Source organism: Rhinolophus ferrumequinum, chromosome 8 (assembly GCF_004115265.2).
Source record: "Rhinolophus ferrumequinum isolate MPI-CBG mRhiFer1 chromosome 8, mRhiFer1_v1.p, whole genome shotgun sequence".
Lineage (NCBI taxonomy): Eukaryota > Metazoa > Chordata > Mammalia > Chiroptera > Rhinolophidae > Rhinolophus > Rhinolophus ferrumequinum.
In genome coordinates, this window is record NC_046291.1 from 47,029,755 (window position 1) to 47,045,446 (window position 15,692).

The window sequence follows — 15,692 nt, forward strand, 5'->3', positions numbered from 1 at the left end:
GCACCCAGTGGAGGGGTCTGGGACACAGGAATTGAATGCAGCTAGTGTTTGTTGGGTCAATGGATGATTCCATTGGAAGTGCAGCTGGCAGCAAAACGTTATCCTGTGTCGGCCCTTGCGGGACTTTTAAATTGCTGTTGTTTATAAGTGACTTTCAGTTTGGCTGGGAAGTCATAAGTCACTCTCTCTCCTGCATGATCACCATCAAGACTGGAGATTAAATAAAATTCTACGGGGAGACTCTTGATTCTGAGGCAACAGAGAGATAATGGGCAAAACTTCATGAAAGATGGATGCAGTGCTATTGCTCTCAAGTGTTTGGAGGAAAGCAATCTGATTCACGCTAAGGTGTGAATGTCTGCCAACTTCTTAACCATCTTTGACTATTGTTTTTCTTCTTTCTTTTCTTCCTCTACCATCCCACCCCACCACTGATGCTGGAAGGTGAATGTTTATTAACTCAAACATAAGAGTGGAATTTTGGGCGGTATTGAAAAGTTATTTGCAGAGTGGCCAAACCCCCTGCTGCCTCTAAGTTGCACCTACTATAAAAGATAAAGCTTGCACACTCCTGTGATGGTAGCAGGGCATTGGTGGGGACACAGGCCCTGGAAGGCTGGTATAGGCTGTTTGGATTCTTTGTAAACCTGGTGTTTGTAATACGGGATTCACTGTGTTGTGGATCCAGAGATTTATTTCTTTTTCTTTTTCTTTTCTTAGTTTTACTGAAGCATGATTGGCATGTAAAATTGTAAGATGTTTAAAGTGTACATCCTGATGATTTGATATATGTGTACACTGTGGAAGGATCCCCCCAACTAGTTAATTAACACATCCATCACCTCACGTAATTTTCTTTTTGTGTGTGAGAACATTCAAATGCTACGCTCTTAGCAAATTTCAGTTAGACAATGCAATGCTATCAACTATAATCAACACGTTGTACATTAGATCATCAGACCTTATCTATCTTATAGTTGAAAGTTTGCCAACTCTTTTACACTCCCTAATTCCCCCACCCCCAGCCCCTGGCTTCACTTTTATAGTCTGTTTCTATGGTTTTGACTTTTTTTTTTAGATTCCACATATGAGTATTAAAGACACTTCAAGGTTTTCATTCACATGTACAGTGAGTCCCTGGGAACCCGGGAACCGAAACTGTGAAGAGTTGAAAGAAACTAGTTATTCACATGGAGGCTTCTAGGGAGTAATCAGAAGGGTTAAGCACCTCTCCTATTTAATAAATTGTCACAAGAAACAGTAAAGGGAAATGATGTTAACACGACTACAGTGATATCACCGTTACGTACGTTTGTTCTACCCAAACCCTCATGTCTTGAAAAGTGCTGTTACTTCCTACCTGTGAGTACGCCATATTTTTGCAAACTGAGTGGGTTGAATGTTAAGGGCTTCACACCATTTCCTTCAGGCATCCCTGCAGTCGGGAATTGATGTGCTGCGTCACCCAACCTCACACGGTCGATGGCTTTGCAGTCATTTGGCTTCTGCATTTCAGGAACTAGAAGAACCATGGGCTGTGTGTGTTACAAACATTACACATTTTAAAATGCATTTAAAAACTGCTGGCTCTTTTGTTTCGTCTTGCTATTTTAGATTTGTGATCTTATTTTCCTTGTGGGCAGCTCTAAGCCTCTATTCTTCATAGTCTTTTTTAATCTTAATTTAATTATTTTATTTTTTTATTGGGGTGACAATTGTTAGTAAAATTACATAGATTTCAGGTGTACAATTCTGTATCACATCATCTATAAATCCCATTGTGTGTTCACCATCCAGAGTCAGTTCTCCTTCCATCACCATATGTTTGATCCCCCTTACCCTCATCTCCCACCCCCCACCCCCTTACCCTCTGGTAACCACTAAACTATTGTCTGTGTCTATGAATGTTTGTTTCTCATTTGTTTGTCTTGTTCTTTTGTTGTTTTTGGTTTATATACCACATATCAGTGAAATCATATGGTTCTCTGCTTTTTCTGTCTGACTTATTTCGCTTAGCATTATACTCTCAAGATCCATCCATGTTGTCACAAATGTTCCTATATCATCTTTTCTTTCTGCTGAATAGCATTCCATTGTGTATATATACCACAACTTCTTTATCCATTCATCTATCGAAGGACATTTCGGTTGTTTCCATGTCTTGGCCACTGTAAACAAAGCTGCAATGAACATTGGAGCACATGTGTCTTTATGGATAAATGTTTTCAGATTTTTTGGCTAGATACCCAGGAGAGGGATTGCTGAGTCATATGGTAATTCTATTCGTAATTTTTTGAGGAGCCTCCACACTGCCTTCCACTGGCTACACAAGTCTGCATTCCCACCAACAGTGTATGAGGGTTCCTTTTTCTCCACAGCTTCTCCAACACTTGTTACTATTTGTCTTGTTGATGATAACCATTCTGACTGGGATGAGGTGATATCTCATTGTGGTTTTTATTTGTATTTCTCTGATGATTAGTGATGTTGATTTTTTCATGTCTATTTGCCATTTGTATGTCCTCTGTGGAGAAATGTCTCTTCAGGTCATCTGCCCATTTTTTCAATTGGGTTGTTTGTTTTTTTGTTGTTGAGTTTCATGAGTTCTTTGTATATTTTGGATATTAGCCCCTTATCGGAGGCACTGTTTGCAAAAATCTTCTCCCATTCAGTTGGTTGCCTCTTTATTTTGTCAATGGTTTCTTTTGCTGTGCAGAAGCTTTTAAGTTTCACATAGTCCCATTTGTTTATGTTAGCTTTTACTTCCCTTGGCTTTGGAGTCAAATTCATAAAATGCTTTTTGAACCCAAGGTTCGTAAGTTTAGTACCTATGTTTTCTTCAGTGCAGTTTATTGTGTCAGGTCTTATGCTTAAGTCTTTGATCCATTTTGAATTAATTTTGGTACATGGTGACAGATAGCAGTCCACTTTCATTCTTTTGCACGTGGCTATCCAATTCTCCCAGCACCATTTATTGAAGAGGCTGTCTTTTCTCCATTGTATGTTTTTTGCTTCTTTGTCAAAAATTATGTGTTCATATTTATGTGGTTTTATTTCTGAGTTCTCTATTTCATTCCATTGGTCTACGTGTCTGTTTTTCTGCCAATACCATGCTGTTTTGATTATTGTAGCCCTGTAGTACAAGCTAAAGTCAGGGAGTGTGATACCTCCAGTATTGTTCTTTTTTCTTAAGATTGCTTTGGCTATCCGGGGTCTTTTGTGGTTCCAAACAAATCTGATAATTTTTTGTTCTGTTTCTTTAAAAAATGCCATTGGGATTTTGATGGGGATTGCATTAAATCTGTATATTGCTTTGGGTAATATGGCCATTTTAACTATGTTGATTCTTCCAATCCATGAGCACGGAATGTCTTTCCATTTCTTTGTGTCTTCTTCAATTTCTTTTAAAAATGTCTTATAGTTTTCAGCATATAGGTCTTTCACATCCTTGGTTAAGTTTATTCCTAGGATTTTATTCTTTTTGATGCAATTGCAAAAGGAATTGTTTTTTGTATTTCTTTTTCTGAGATTTCATTGTTAGTAGATAGGAATGCAATGGACTTTTGCACGTTGATTTTGTAGCCAGCAACTTTACTGTATTTGTTGATTGTTTCTAATAGCTTTTTGGTGGTCTTTAGGGTTTTCTATATATAGCATCATGTCATCTGCAAAGAGTGACAGTTTAACTTCTTCATTTCCAATTTGGATGCCTTTTATTTCTTTCTCTTGCTTGATTGCTCTGGCAAGGACTTTCAACACTATGTTGAAAAGCAGAGGTGATAGGGGACAGCCCTGTCATATTCCTGAACATAGAGCAAAGGGTTTCAGTTTTTCACCATTAATGATGAGATTAGCTGAGGGTTTGTCATATATGGCCTTTATTATGTTAAGGTATTTTCCTTCTATACCTATTTTATTAAGTGTTTTAATCATAAATGGATGTTGTATCTTGTCAAATGCTTATTCTGCATCAATTGATATAATCATATGATTTTTGTCCTTTATTTTGTTTATGTGATGTATCACATTGATAGATTTGCGGATGTCGAACCATCCTTGTGCCCCGGGGATGAACCCCACTTGGTCGTGATGAATAAACTTTTTAATGCATTGTTGCATTCGATTTGCTAGGATTTTGTTTAGGATTTTTGCATCTGTATTCATCAGAGATATTGGTCTGTAGTTTTTATTTCTTGTGTTGTCCTTACCAGGTTTTAGTATCAGAGTAATGTTGGTCTCATAAAATGAGTTAGGGAGTACTGTCTCTTCTTCAATTTTTTGGAAGAGTTTGAGCAGGATTGGTATTAGATCCTCTTTGAAGGTTTGGTAGAATTCACTAGTGAAGCCATCTGGTCCCGGACTTTTGCTTTTGGGAAGGTTTTGGATGACTGATTCAATTTCGTTACTGGTGATCGTCTGTATAGATTTTCCAGTTCTTCATGGTTCAGCCTAGGAAGGCTATATGTTTCTAAGAATTTGTCCATTTCTTCTAGGTTATTGAATTTGGTGGCATATAGTCCTTCATAGTATTCTTGGATGATCCTTTGTATTTCTGTGGTGTCCGTGATAACTTCCCCTTTTTCATTTCTGATTTTTTTTTGAAGGTTTTGTTTCTTTTTTTTTTTAACATTTATTTTTAATTGCAGTAAAATACACATAACATAAAATTTGCCATCTTAATAATTTTTAAGTGTACAGTTTAGTAGTACTAATACATTTACATTGTTATGCAATCAATCTCCAGAACTCTCTTCAACTCACAAAACTGAAACTCTATAGTCATTAAACAACAATTCCCCGTCCCTCCTTCAACTCCTGGCAGTTACACTTCTATTTTCTGTCTATGAATTTGACTACTCTAGGTACCTCATATAAGTAGAATCATACAGTATTTATCTTTTTGTGATTGAATTATTTCACTTAGCATAATGTCCTCAAGGTTTATCCATGTTGAGGCATATGTTAGAATTTCCTTCCTTTTTTATTTATTTTTTTATTTTTTTTATTATTTTTTAAATTTATTGGGGTGAAAATTGTTAGTAAAATTACATAGATTTCAGGTGTGCAATTCTGTATCACATCATCTATAAATCCCATTGTGTGTTCACCACCCAGAGTCAGTTCTCCTTCCATCACCATATATTTGATCCCCCTTACCCTCATCTTCCACCCCCCAACCCCGTTACCCTCTGGTAACCACTAAATTACGTTCTGATTTTGTTAATTAGTGTCTTCTCTCTTTTTATCTTAGTGAGTCTAGCCAAGGGTTTGTCAATTTTGTTGATCTTTTCAAAGAACCAGCTCTTTGTCACATTAACTTTTTCTATTTTCTTTTTGCTCTCTATTTCATTTAGTTCTGCTCTGATTTTCATTATTTCCTTTCTTCTGCTGACCTTGGGTTTCATTTGTTCTCCTTTTTCTAGTTCTTTAAGGTGTAACATAGGTTATTTATTTGGGATGTTTCTTGTTTCTTGAGATAGGCCTGTAATGATATAAATTTCCTTCTTAAAACTGCTTTCGCTGCATCCCAAAAATTTTGGTAGGATGTATTTTCGTTGTCATTCGTTTCTATGTATCTTTTGATCTCTCCTCTAATTTCTTCTTTGACCCAGTCGTTCTTTAAAAGTATGTTGTTTGATCTCCATGTATTTGTGTTTTTTCCTGCTTTCTTTTTGCAGTTTATATCCAACTTCAAAGCCTTGTGATCAGAGAATATGCTTGGTATGATTTCAATCTTCTTAAATTTGCTGAGGCTGATTTTATGTCCCAATATATGGTCCAGCCATGAGAATGTTCCATGTACACTAGAAAAAAATGTATAGTCTGATGTTTTAGGATGAAGTGCTCTATATATGTCAATTGTGTCCATTTCATCTAAGGTGTCATTTAGGGCTGCTATTTCGTTATTTATTTTCTGTTTGGATGATCTATCCATAGCTGTCAATGATGTATTTAAGTCTGCTAGTATAATTGTGTTTTGGTCAATTTCTCCCTTTAGTTATGTTAGTAGTTGCTTGGTGTATTTCGTGCTCCCTGATTGGGGACATAAATATTGATGACTGTTATGTCTTCTTGTTGTATAGTCCCCTTTACCATTATGAAATGTCCATCTTTGTCTCTTGTTACCTTTTTCACCCTGAAGTCTGTTTCATCTGATACCATATGGTTACACCTGATTTTCTCTGGATACCATTTGCTTGGAGTGTCAATTTCCACCCTTTCACTTTGAGTCTATGCTTGTCCTTGTAGCTGAGATGTGTCTCTTGGAGACAGCATATGGTTGGGTTTAATTTTTTGATCCAATCTGCTACTCTGTGCCTTTTTTTTGGTGAGTTCAGTCCATTTACATTTAGGGTGATCATAGATATGTGAGGATTTCCTGTCATTCTATCTTTAGTTTTCTGGTAAGTCTGTGTCTCCATTGTTTCTTTGCCTTTTTGTTGTTGTCTGTTTTTTCTGTGTGGTGGTATTTTATGATGTTTCCCTCTGTTTCTTCTTTTATTACAGTATATAGTTCAGTTCTGGATTTTTTTTGAGTGGTTACCCTTAAGTTTATGTAAAAGAAAGTTTGATATTTAGAGTATTCCATTTTCTTCAGCATGCTTACTTTCTCCATTCCCATATTCTGGTTCAGGCCTTTACTCTCCCCCTTTTTATGTTTTGGTTGCCACAAATTATCCCTATTGATGCTGGTCGAATAGCCCCCTTTAGTATTTCTTGTAGTGCAAGTCGTGTATTAGAAAATTCTCTCAGCTTCTGTATGTCTGGAAAGGTCTTTATTCCTCCTTCATATCTAAAGGATATCTTTGCTGGGTATATTATTCTTGGCTCATAATTTCTCCCTTTCAATAGTTTGAATATTTGGTTCCACTCCCTCCTGGTTTGTAGAGTTTCTGCTGAATAATCTGACGATAATCTAATGGGCTTTCCTTTGTAGGTTACCGTCTTCTTTTCCCTGGCTGCCTTGAGGATTCTTTCTTTGTTGTTGATTTTAGACAGCTTCAATACAATGTGCCTTGGAAAAGGCCTGTTGGGATTGAGGTAATTAGGTGTTCTATTTGCTTCTTGGACTGGAGGATCCAGTTCTGTCCACAAGTTTGGGAAGTTCTCATCGATAATTTATTTGAATATGTTCTCTGTTCCCTTCTCTCTTTCTTCTCCTTCTGGTATGCCCATAATTCTTACATTGCTCTTTCTGATGGAGTGAGAAAGTTCTTGCACAGTTCTTTCATTTCTTTTAAGTCTCAAGTCTCTTTCTTCTTCCATCCATGTAATTTCCAGGTTTCTATCTTCGATGTCACTGATTCTTTCCTCCATCTGGTCAACTCTACTACCTAAGCTGGCTATTTCATTCTTAATTTCTTCTATTGAGTTCTTAATCTCCAGAAAGTCTATTTGGTTCTTTTTTAAAATTTCAGTTTCTTTCGTAAAATGCTCATGTTGTTCTTTGATTGTGTTTCTGAGTTCATTAAACTGCTTTTCTGTGTTTTTTTGCATCTCGTTGAGTTTTTCAGAACTGTAATCTTGAATTCTCTGTCATTTAAGTCACATATTTCCATATCTTTAAGTTCCTTTTCTGGAGACTTTTCACTTTCTTTCTGAGCTGTCTTGTTGCCTTGGTTATTCATGGCAATTACTGATTTGTTATTTTTCTTCCTAGACATCTACAGGAGTGGCTTCTGCAACAGGTTGATAGGAAGAAGTCTTTCTTTGTTTTCTAGTACTTGTTGGTAGAATGTTTTATTTTCTCTCTGACTGCAGCCTTTTTTTCTCTCTCACACGGTAGTGCTATGTTTTCTCTGCACTATTCCAGCTTTTCCCACAGTGGGGGATTCCCTGGGAGACGGGCTTCTCCTCTGTTAAAAGTTCACCTGGGTCACAAGGTGCAGTGTCTGTGTAGGTATGCAGAGAGCTTTTGAAGTTCCAAAGCTTTTCCTGTACCATATTCAGAGCCTGTGTGTTTCAGCAGTTCTGTTTACTCCTGCAGGGATCCGCCCAGATATGTGGGGCCAGGGGTGTGGTGAGTTGTGAGAGGTGGCCCAGAGCAATGGCAGCAACCACCACCACAGCTGGTCCTGCTTCCACAGCTCCCTCCCCTTTGCCGGAACTAGTTGGGCTGCAAATCTGTGTCTGTGGTCTACAGTTCTCAGAACAGCAAATATTCTGTTCTTTTGTTCTGACACTGCTACTCTTCCACTTCTAGCACCGGGCAGGTGGGGGCCGGGCGAGCTCTGAGAGGGTAGGGAGGAGGCTGCTTGTCTCAGTGCCTAAGGCTTCCGTTCTCTGCTCGGCAGTGAGGGCTTAAACCACCATTTTCAGCCTTCATCCCTCAGTCTTTTCTCCGAGGTCTCTGCCATGAGCGTTGGGTTCAGCCGTGTTATATGCTGTCCCCTCAGCCCTGTGGGCCATAAATGGAGCCCTAGCAGTCCGAGTTCTTCCCTCTCCTGCAGCTTCGGTAGCTCTGAAATGCAGCAAGCTTGGAGCACTGAGCTAGGTCTGCGTCCTGCGCCACGTGCTTCCATCTCTGCTCTTCTCCCTTCCCTCCTCCCCCTCTCGCACAATTTGTCCACCTTTAGGTGAATTCAGTAGTGGGCCTCTTCGTCTTGCCTGTCTGCTGTGCAGGGAGTCCTTTGTGGAGTTATAGTTGTTCTATTAGTTGTAAATTCTACGGGAGATTTACAGATGTGCACCTCATGCCGCCATTTTTAATTTAATTTTTTATTATTAGTTTCAGGTGTACAAAACAATGTAATTTAGACATTTCACTTCTCACAAAGTGATAGCCCCCCTCCCCCAATCTATTACCCCTCTGACATCATATATAGCTGTTACAATTCCATTGACTCTATTCCCTGTGTTGTACTCCATATCCCGTGACTATATATTAAATCATAGTTGACATGCAATATTATTCACCTTCAGCTTCAGATGTACAGTGCAGTAGTCAAGCATCTACACTATCCATGAAATGGTCTCCCTAATAAGACAAGTGCCTATCTGACACCCTACAAAGTCTTTACAATATTATTGATTATATTCCCAAGACTGTCTTTTATATCCCCGTGGCAATATTGTAGTTACCAATTTAAAGTCTTTTAAATAGGCTTTTCTCATTGAAGAGGCTTAGGGTGCATTTGGGAGGAATCCGTGGGATCATTTGGTAATAGAATATGTGTGTGTGTGTGTGTGTGTGTGTGTGAAGGGGTGTGTGTGTGTGTGTGTGTGTGTGTGTGTGAAGGGGTGTGTGTGTGTGTGAGGGCATAAGGTATTTGTCTTTCTCCATCTGACTTATTTATATGTGGAATCTAAAGAATAGAATAAATGAACAAACTAATCAGAAACAGTCTCAGAGAAATAGAAGAAAAACTGAGGGTTGGTAGATGGGGTGGGAGGGTGGGGATAAAGGAGAAGGTGAGGGGATTAGAAAGCACAATCAGTAACCACAACATTGCCACAGAGATACGAAAGTCAATTTGGGGAATATAGCCAATAATGTAAAGATTTTGTAGGGTACCCGATGGACACTTGTCTCATTAGGGAGACCACTTCATGGATGGTGTAGATGCCTGATCACTGTGCTATACACCTGAAGCTGAAGCTGAACCATAATGAATGTCAACTATAATTTTGTATATATGGTTACAAGAAGCGGAGTACAGCATTAGGAATAGAGACAGTCGAAATGTAATAGCTGTATGCTCAAAACACACTTTCAAGTGTTCTCTGATTAAAATTGCCAGGTTTATTTTGTTTGTACCATCTGTGAATGCAATCATGTAAAATTCTATGATTTTGTGTCAATGAGTTAATTCTCCTGGGTGCTGAACCAAAGGGGACCATAGACTTAGAGAATGAACAAGAAATAAGGTATATCTAATGATATGTCATAGGAAATAGCCATGCTACCAGAACTACATGTGAGCTAGATTACTGATTTTGGACAGTAATCTCCACAACTGGTATTTTCTTAGTAGTCTACAAATATGTCCTCTGTTGCTTCTTGTCCATCTTCTCTCACTTAAAAACTATACTCTGAAGTCAAGTTTATAGTGAAAATAATTTGCTACATGGTGTTCAATCATTAAATCTCATCTACAGAGAAGTTCTCGTGGAAAAAAGAGCTTACTAGACATATTGTGATTCTATTGTTTCTTTTCTAATGGATAGCTAATAATTTTACTTTTTGAATCTAAAAGTAATATTGCTGGATAATTTTTATGCCAATCTATAAGTCCATAACTTCATTTGAAGAGCCAACCTGGGACTGTAAAAACTAGGAAAGAAGAAATCATTTTCACTCTCTTGTCTATCAGCACTTATCCTCTTGAAAGTACCTGTTCAATCAAGGGATCCAACAGAAGCTCAATTTCCTCAGCAAATGAAATACTGAAAATGTACAGTTTAAAAGGGCTACTACTGCGAGTGAAAAAGGAAAATAATGGAGTGACCTGTGGAGACACCCCCCCCAAGCCCAGGAACTCACACTACCACATCTTTACTGGGTCAGAGATATGCATGTATCCCTGTCAAACCGAAAAGCCAAGGAATTGGAAGCCTTTGGCTTTCTGTTGGTGGGGACAAGTACTGGAAACATTTTATTGCAAAGTGACTAAACTGAGTCAGAGGTTAACACTTAGCAGGCAGGCAACAGTGGCTTAGAGAAAACGGATCAAGATTTTCACCGTTGGGCTCCTCCAGCCTTGAGAAAATGACAACTGAAAGTTTTAAAGTTTCATGGATTCAGATGACTCTGGAAAGTTTTATCTTAAAAACATAATAGTGGATGTGTCCCCTAAGAAAAATGACTGGGGAAATACATTATCAGAATGGTATAGAAATACACCAGAACCTACCTAGAGATTGCTCAGAGGAAACAGAACCAGTTTTTCTTAGAAGGTTGAATAGAAATATTGAATAGACCCAGCTTCATTTAATACCCACGGAGTTCATGTGAAAATGTAATTAAGAAGACTGGGGATGGAGAATAAGAAAAGATAAGAGGCACAAAATGGTCCTTTACAGTTTCCTCGGAAGGTCACAGCCCACTTTTTATAGCACAATGTGAAGTGGGTTTTCCAAGACTTGGCTCTACTCCAGAAGTCACTCTTTAATGTTGTTTGCAAAATTTATACGAAAGGCAGATTTATGAACACTGTTAAAGGACAGATATTTCTCTTCTTACTCAGAGAAAAGAGCTTTATTATTTTGGTACAGTTGCTAAGCAAAATTAAGCTTGAGTTTGGGCTGTACATTCTTGATTATATCTACAATAATATTGTATTTATTTAGAAACAATGAGTCGTCTGATTTAAAATTATAAAATTCCAGGGTCATTTGAGACTTTTGTCATTTCCAAGGCATTATCCAGGCCTTATGGAAGTCCTACCTCTAAAATTCTAAGCTTGTATGTTTAATCTTTCTGTGGTTTAAGAAACACTGTATATCACTGCTATAAGGAACTAAGGCTGCAATACTGCTTGAGAGAGCAGATTCTGGGGTCAAACTACCTGAGTTTGAACTGTGACTCTTTTACTTACTGGTGTTGAGGTCTTGGGCAAGTTCCCCTGAGCTTAGTTACCCTGTCTGTAAAATGAGGATAATAACAGGTCCTACCTTGTAGGGGTGTGATGCATATTAAATGAGATAATACATGTGAAGTATTTGGCAGAGTGCTGGCATATAGAAAGAAAAAGATACGCTTACTGTCTTGCAGATAGTTAAGACAGCGCTCTAGAGCTTAGAGCTATCCAGGCTGAGCACATAAAGGCTGTCATCAGTTTCTCCACACATCCTAATTTCTTCTCCATTTTCCTTCCCTCTAACTTTCTACGTCTTCCTCATGTTCTCCATTTCTTAAGTGGTCTTCCTCTAATGAGCACAGAAGATTCTGGTAAATGTCAAATTTTTTGAACGGATGACCTGCTTTATTTTGTGTCATCACACATTAAGCACCTCTTCACACGAGTTCATTGAGGATTAATGCCCCACAGATTTGAACAGGCAGAAAACAAGAGAATGGGCACAACAGAGAGGAAATGGATTGACTGAGTAGCTGGAGGAAAGGACTAAACCAAAAAGGAAAGACACGGCAAGACTTGTGAAGGCAGGTGAACCCGTAAGTGATTTGGCTGCTCTCAGCCACCAGAACAGGGTTTCCCAACATTGGTCCAACTGAAAGCATTCGTCCCCTGAGATGATCAGCGCACGAGTGGTTTCTTGGTCAAAAAAGTGTATTCAAATATTTCACACCAAGTTTTCCTCTAGGAGTCTCAATGCACGTGAACGTACTAAAGATTCTAAAAAGTATAGTACTGTGATAAAGAAACCTGCTTTATTTTGTTTATCCCATAATGCTGTTTAGTACAGATCACTGATCAATACCATTTGGAGAATCCTCCCACTATTGTTATTTTAGAACTGGGAAACAAGAATACCCATAGAAAAAGAACAAATTTGGAGGTACTAATGAACCATGATAAAACTGATGGGAAGAAAAGTGGGACTAGCATTAAGTGAGCGCCTAGTGTGCATGCAAGAAGTATGCTGTTTTAAACATATTTGCTCTTTCCCAGTAAGGTTAAGGTGATGGTTTTTTATCGGAGGGATATTTACAGTGCTTCATGAAAGAATGTCATGGCACATAGTAACTGTCCTTAGTGGGGACAGAATCACTCTTTAAATAGTGAAGGATCTTGAGAACTCACATTGCTTATATACACACTAATATGTCTCGTGTACTCAGTGAGAAATTTTGAGATTTTTAGAGTCTCTGTATCTTCAATTCCCTGGAATGTAGCATTGTATACACACCTGTGAACTAGTCCGGATTCTGCTACTTCTTGCATATGTAACCTTGAGTAACATACTCCCCTGAGCCTATGTAAATACTGGAAAAAATAATAATATCTAATCTAAGTTTGTGAGGTTTATACTTACAAGCCACAGGTTTATAATAGGTGCTAAAAAAAAAAAAAGCCAATTCCTTAATCTACTGTCCTTACTCTTGTATCCATTGATGAAAATATTTTTCTCTTGCACAAATACTAGAACACGTTCTGTGGGGTCCATAAAATAATATGTACAACTTCTACGTTCAACACCCACTAATTCTTATTTAAATATTACCATATTGTGTGTATGTGTTTGTAGGACCAGCATATATTTAATATAAGTATATATGAAAATTATATAAAATAGCAGTTTATGTGTTTATTGTTAAAGGAAAGAACTACATTTTATTCATTATTTATTTTCCTCAAGCCATCTATTCATCTAGTGCTAGGTATATAGTATTTAGTATGTCTTGTGAAATGAATGAATAGAAATAATAGTGGTAAATTGCACTAAAATTATGCTTATTTTATCCAACATAATATAACAAATGTAACTTAATAGGAGATTTTGCACTGGGGAACAAGCCAAGATGGAGTCAGATTGCAGTTTTTGAAATTTGGTGCTAAATTTCTGATAACTTTACAAATAGCCTATGCTTACTACTCAATTTCAGCTGAAAGGGGAGCCAGAAAATTCACTAACAAGACTGCCATGTTAGAAATAAGAATTATTTTATGAAATTGGATCTGGGTCAGTTCTTTTTGCAAGAAATGTGAATTTCCCTTCAAAGAAACTGAATGTTAATATGTTTGGTGTATACCAAACCTTATTTTCTTTCTCTTCTACCTACTGCTTTTCATCCTCATGCAAAGAAAATAAAAAACTACCTCTTTTGTTTTTCTGAAATGTTTATATATCATTAAGAGTGAAGCATTGTGAGGTGAAATTGGGGTCAGGAAAGAGGCAATACTGCACAGTAACAGCGATTAATTTTGTGGAGAATAACAGCTCTTAATTTCAATCTTAAGTGTAGGCAGATGCAAAACAACAGCCATAAAATATGAGATTTCCTCTCCTTTCTTGTACACGTTGGCCTACATCAACAATGAGATGGAACTTTGGGAGACTTTTTTATACTTACATGAACAAAAATAGGCCAAAATGAGTTAGGAATTGAAAAATGCTGTTGACTGTAATTTGGGGTATGTTTACAGGTTGTGTTACTGGAAATGAAAGTGACCTGTGTTAAGGGTAACCAGACACTCCATCAATCACACATCCCAACCAACCTGCCCCTTTCCACTATCATCTCCTCTTCCTTTTCAGCCTGTTTTCTGGGTTTACCTCTTTTAAATCGATATCTTGGTACTCAAATCTGGAATGTAGCATTTACTTCTTCATGATTTGAAATATAATGACGGATTTCTGGTCTGTTCAACACATCCAAATTTTCTCTGAATCTTGTTAGAGATTTAAGAAAGGGGAGGATGTGTGATACAAACTGAAGAGAGTCATCTCTCGTAGGAGTGGAATTCCACTGTCGAGAAGCTGAAGAGTGAGGCACTTGAGATTCTGCTGTCCAAGCACCATATGGAGAGAGAACATCTACAACTCTCTAACCAGAAACTGAATCAGCTACAAGAAGAATTTGGTCAGCTCATCGTGGAAAGGAACACCTGGTTAAAAAAGGCAAATGAGTTCTTTAACAGCGCTAACAAGGTCAGTGTGGGGTCAAGTTGGGAATTTTAGGTAAACAGGGCAAACCCGTAAGAGACAGGTTACTTCAACAGGCTGAAGCACATCACAAAAATGAGATTTCACTGAGAGTTTCAAACTTGAAAAGAGGACCTTTTAAAATATATTCCTATCATGGCCATTATTTGGTTCTGAAAACCAAGAGACTCAGTACTTTGACATGTAAAGAGTCACTTAGAACAAAAAGTCCTCCATGAGGGTTTTATCTTAAAGCTGTCATGGGTCTGTTTTGGGGCATGGGGAGGAATACCTGTGTCCACCATTGTAGTGTTTCTCGTGGAGGAAGGGAATTATTATAAAATATACCAAGGTTAAAACAACCCTTGAAACTTTTACCAAAAATTTGTTCTCTTTTTTAATCCTCTTTTATTTATCAAGTAAAAAATACAGAAATGTTAAGTCTTCTGCATGCAAACCACAAGGCTAGAAACAACCTAGACCTGACTTCTTTGCCTTGCTCTGGCCTTGCTCAGCGAGAGGGAAATCTTGCTTTGGGCCATCGCCAAGTCATCTGGAGTTGGAGCAGTGCTTCTCTCCCTCCGCTGGAATCATTTGCTATTGATTGTAGTGGGTGGCCCTGCTGTATAGTAATGTTCACTTGTTCACGTCACTTGAGTGGGGATCAGCATCTGGGACTGGTGACCTCATCCAAAAATTGTTTGTACCTTTCCCAATCTAATAATGTCTTCAAACTGCCTTATTGGAATTGTTTAATACCTAAGTTTCACTGATATTTTAAAAACTGGACAATGTGGTAGAAAATAAACAGGGAGTCCCAAGAAGCTAAGGATAGTGTGATTTAAAGTCACGACATCAATACTCTGAAAACAATGTCCTGGTAGATATCAAAACAGTTACTTAGTTTTGAACTTCTTTACTAATAGGAAACTTTCTAAAAAGGGTGAATAATAAAATTCCAAAATAGAAGTGCTAGAATTATGTTAAAAAATGTTAAAGAGATATTTATTGTCAAATTGTTTGTTGCTTGGGATTTCTTTGATTTAAGAGAAGAAACAAACATAATGTATTACTGGAGCCATTGACCTAGTTAGATGGTGGCACTAGTTAAATTTCTCTTCAGCAGTTTCATCTTTGAAGAAGAG

At 37.8% G+C, this 15,692-nt stretch overlaps 1 protein-coding gene across 3 annotated transcripts in view; it reads left to right on the forward strand.

Annotated features, from left to right (window-relative positions):
• The window catches only part of CCDC141 (coiled-coil domain containing 141), a 179,947-nt gene that overhangs the window by 83,324 nt on the left and 80,931 nt on the right, over positions 1 to 15,692 (forward strand). For 2 of the 3 annotated variants that reach the window (XM_033113107.1, XM_033113108.1), the window contains exons 7-8: positions 1,430 to 1,537; positions 14,359 to 14,553. In XM_033113107.1, the coding sequence (XP_032968998.1) occupies positions 1,430 to 1,537; positions 14,359 to 14,553 (303 nt within the window). The remainder of the gene's footprint in view (positions 1 to 1,429; positions 1,538 to 14,358; positions 14,554 to 15,692) is intronic. The other variant, XM_033113110.1, reaches the window with a different exon arrangement.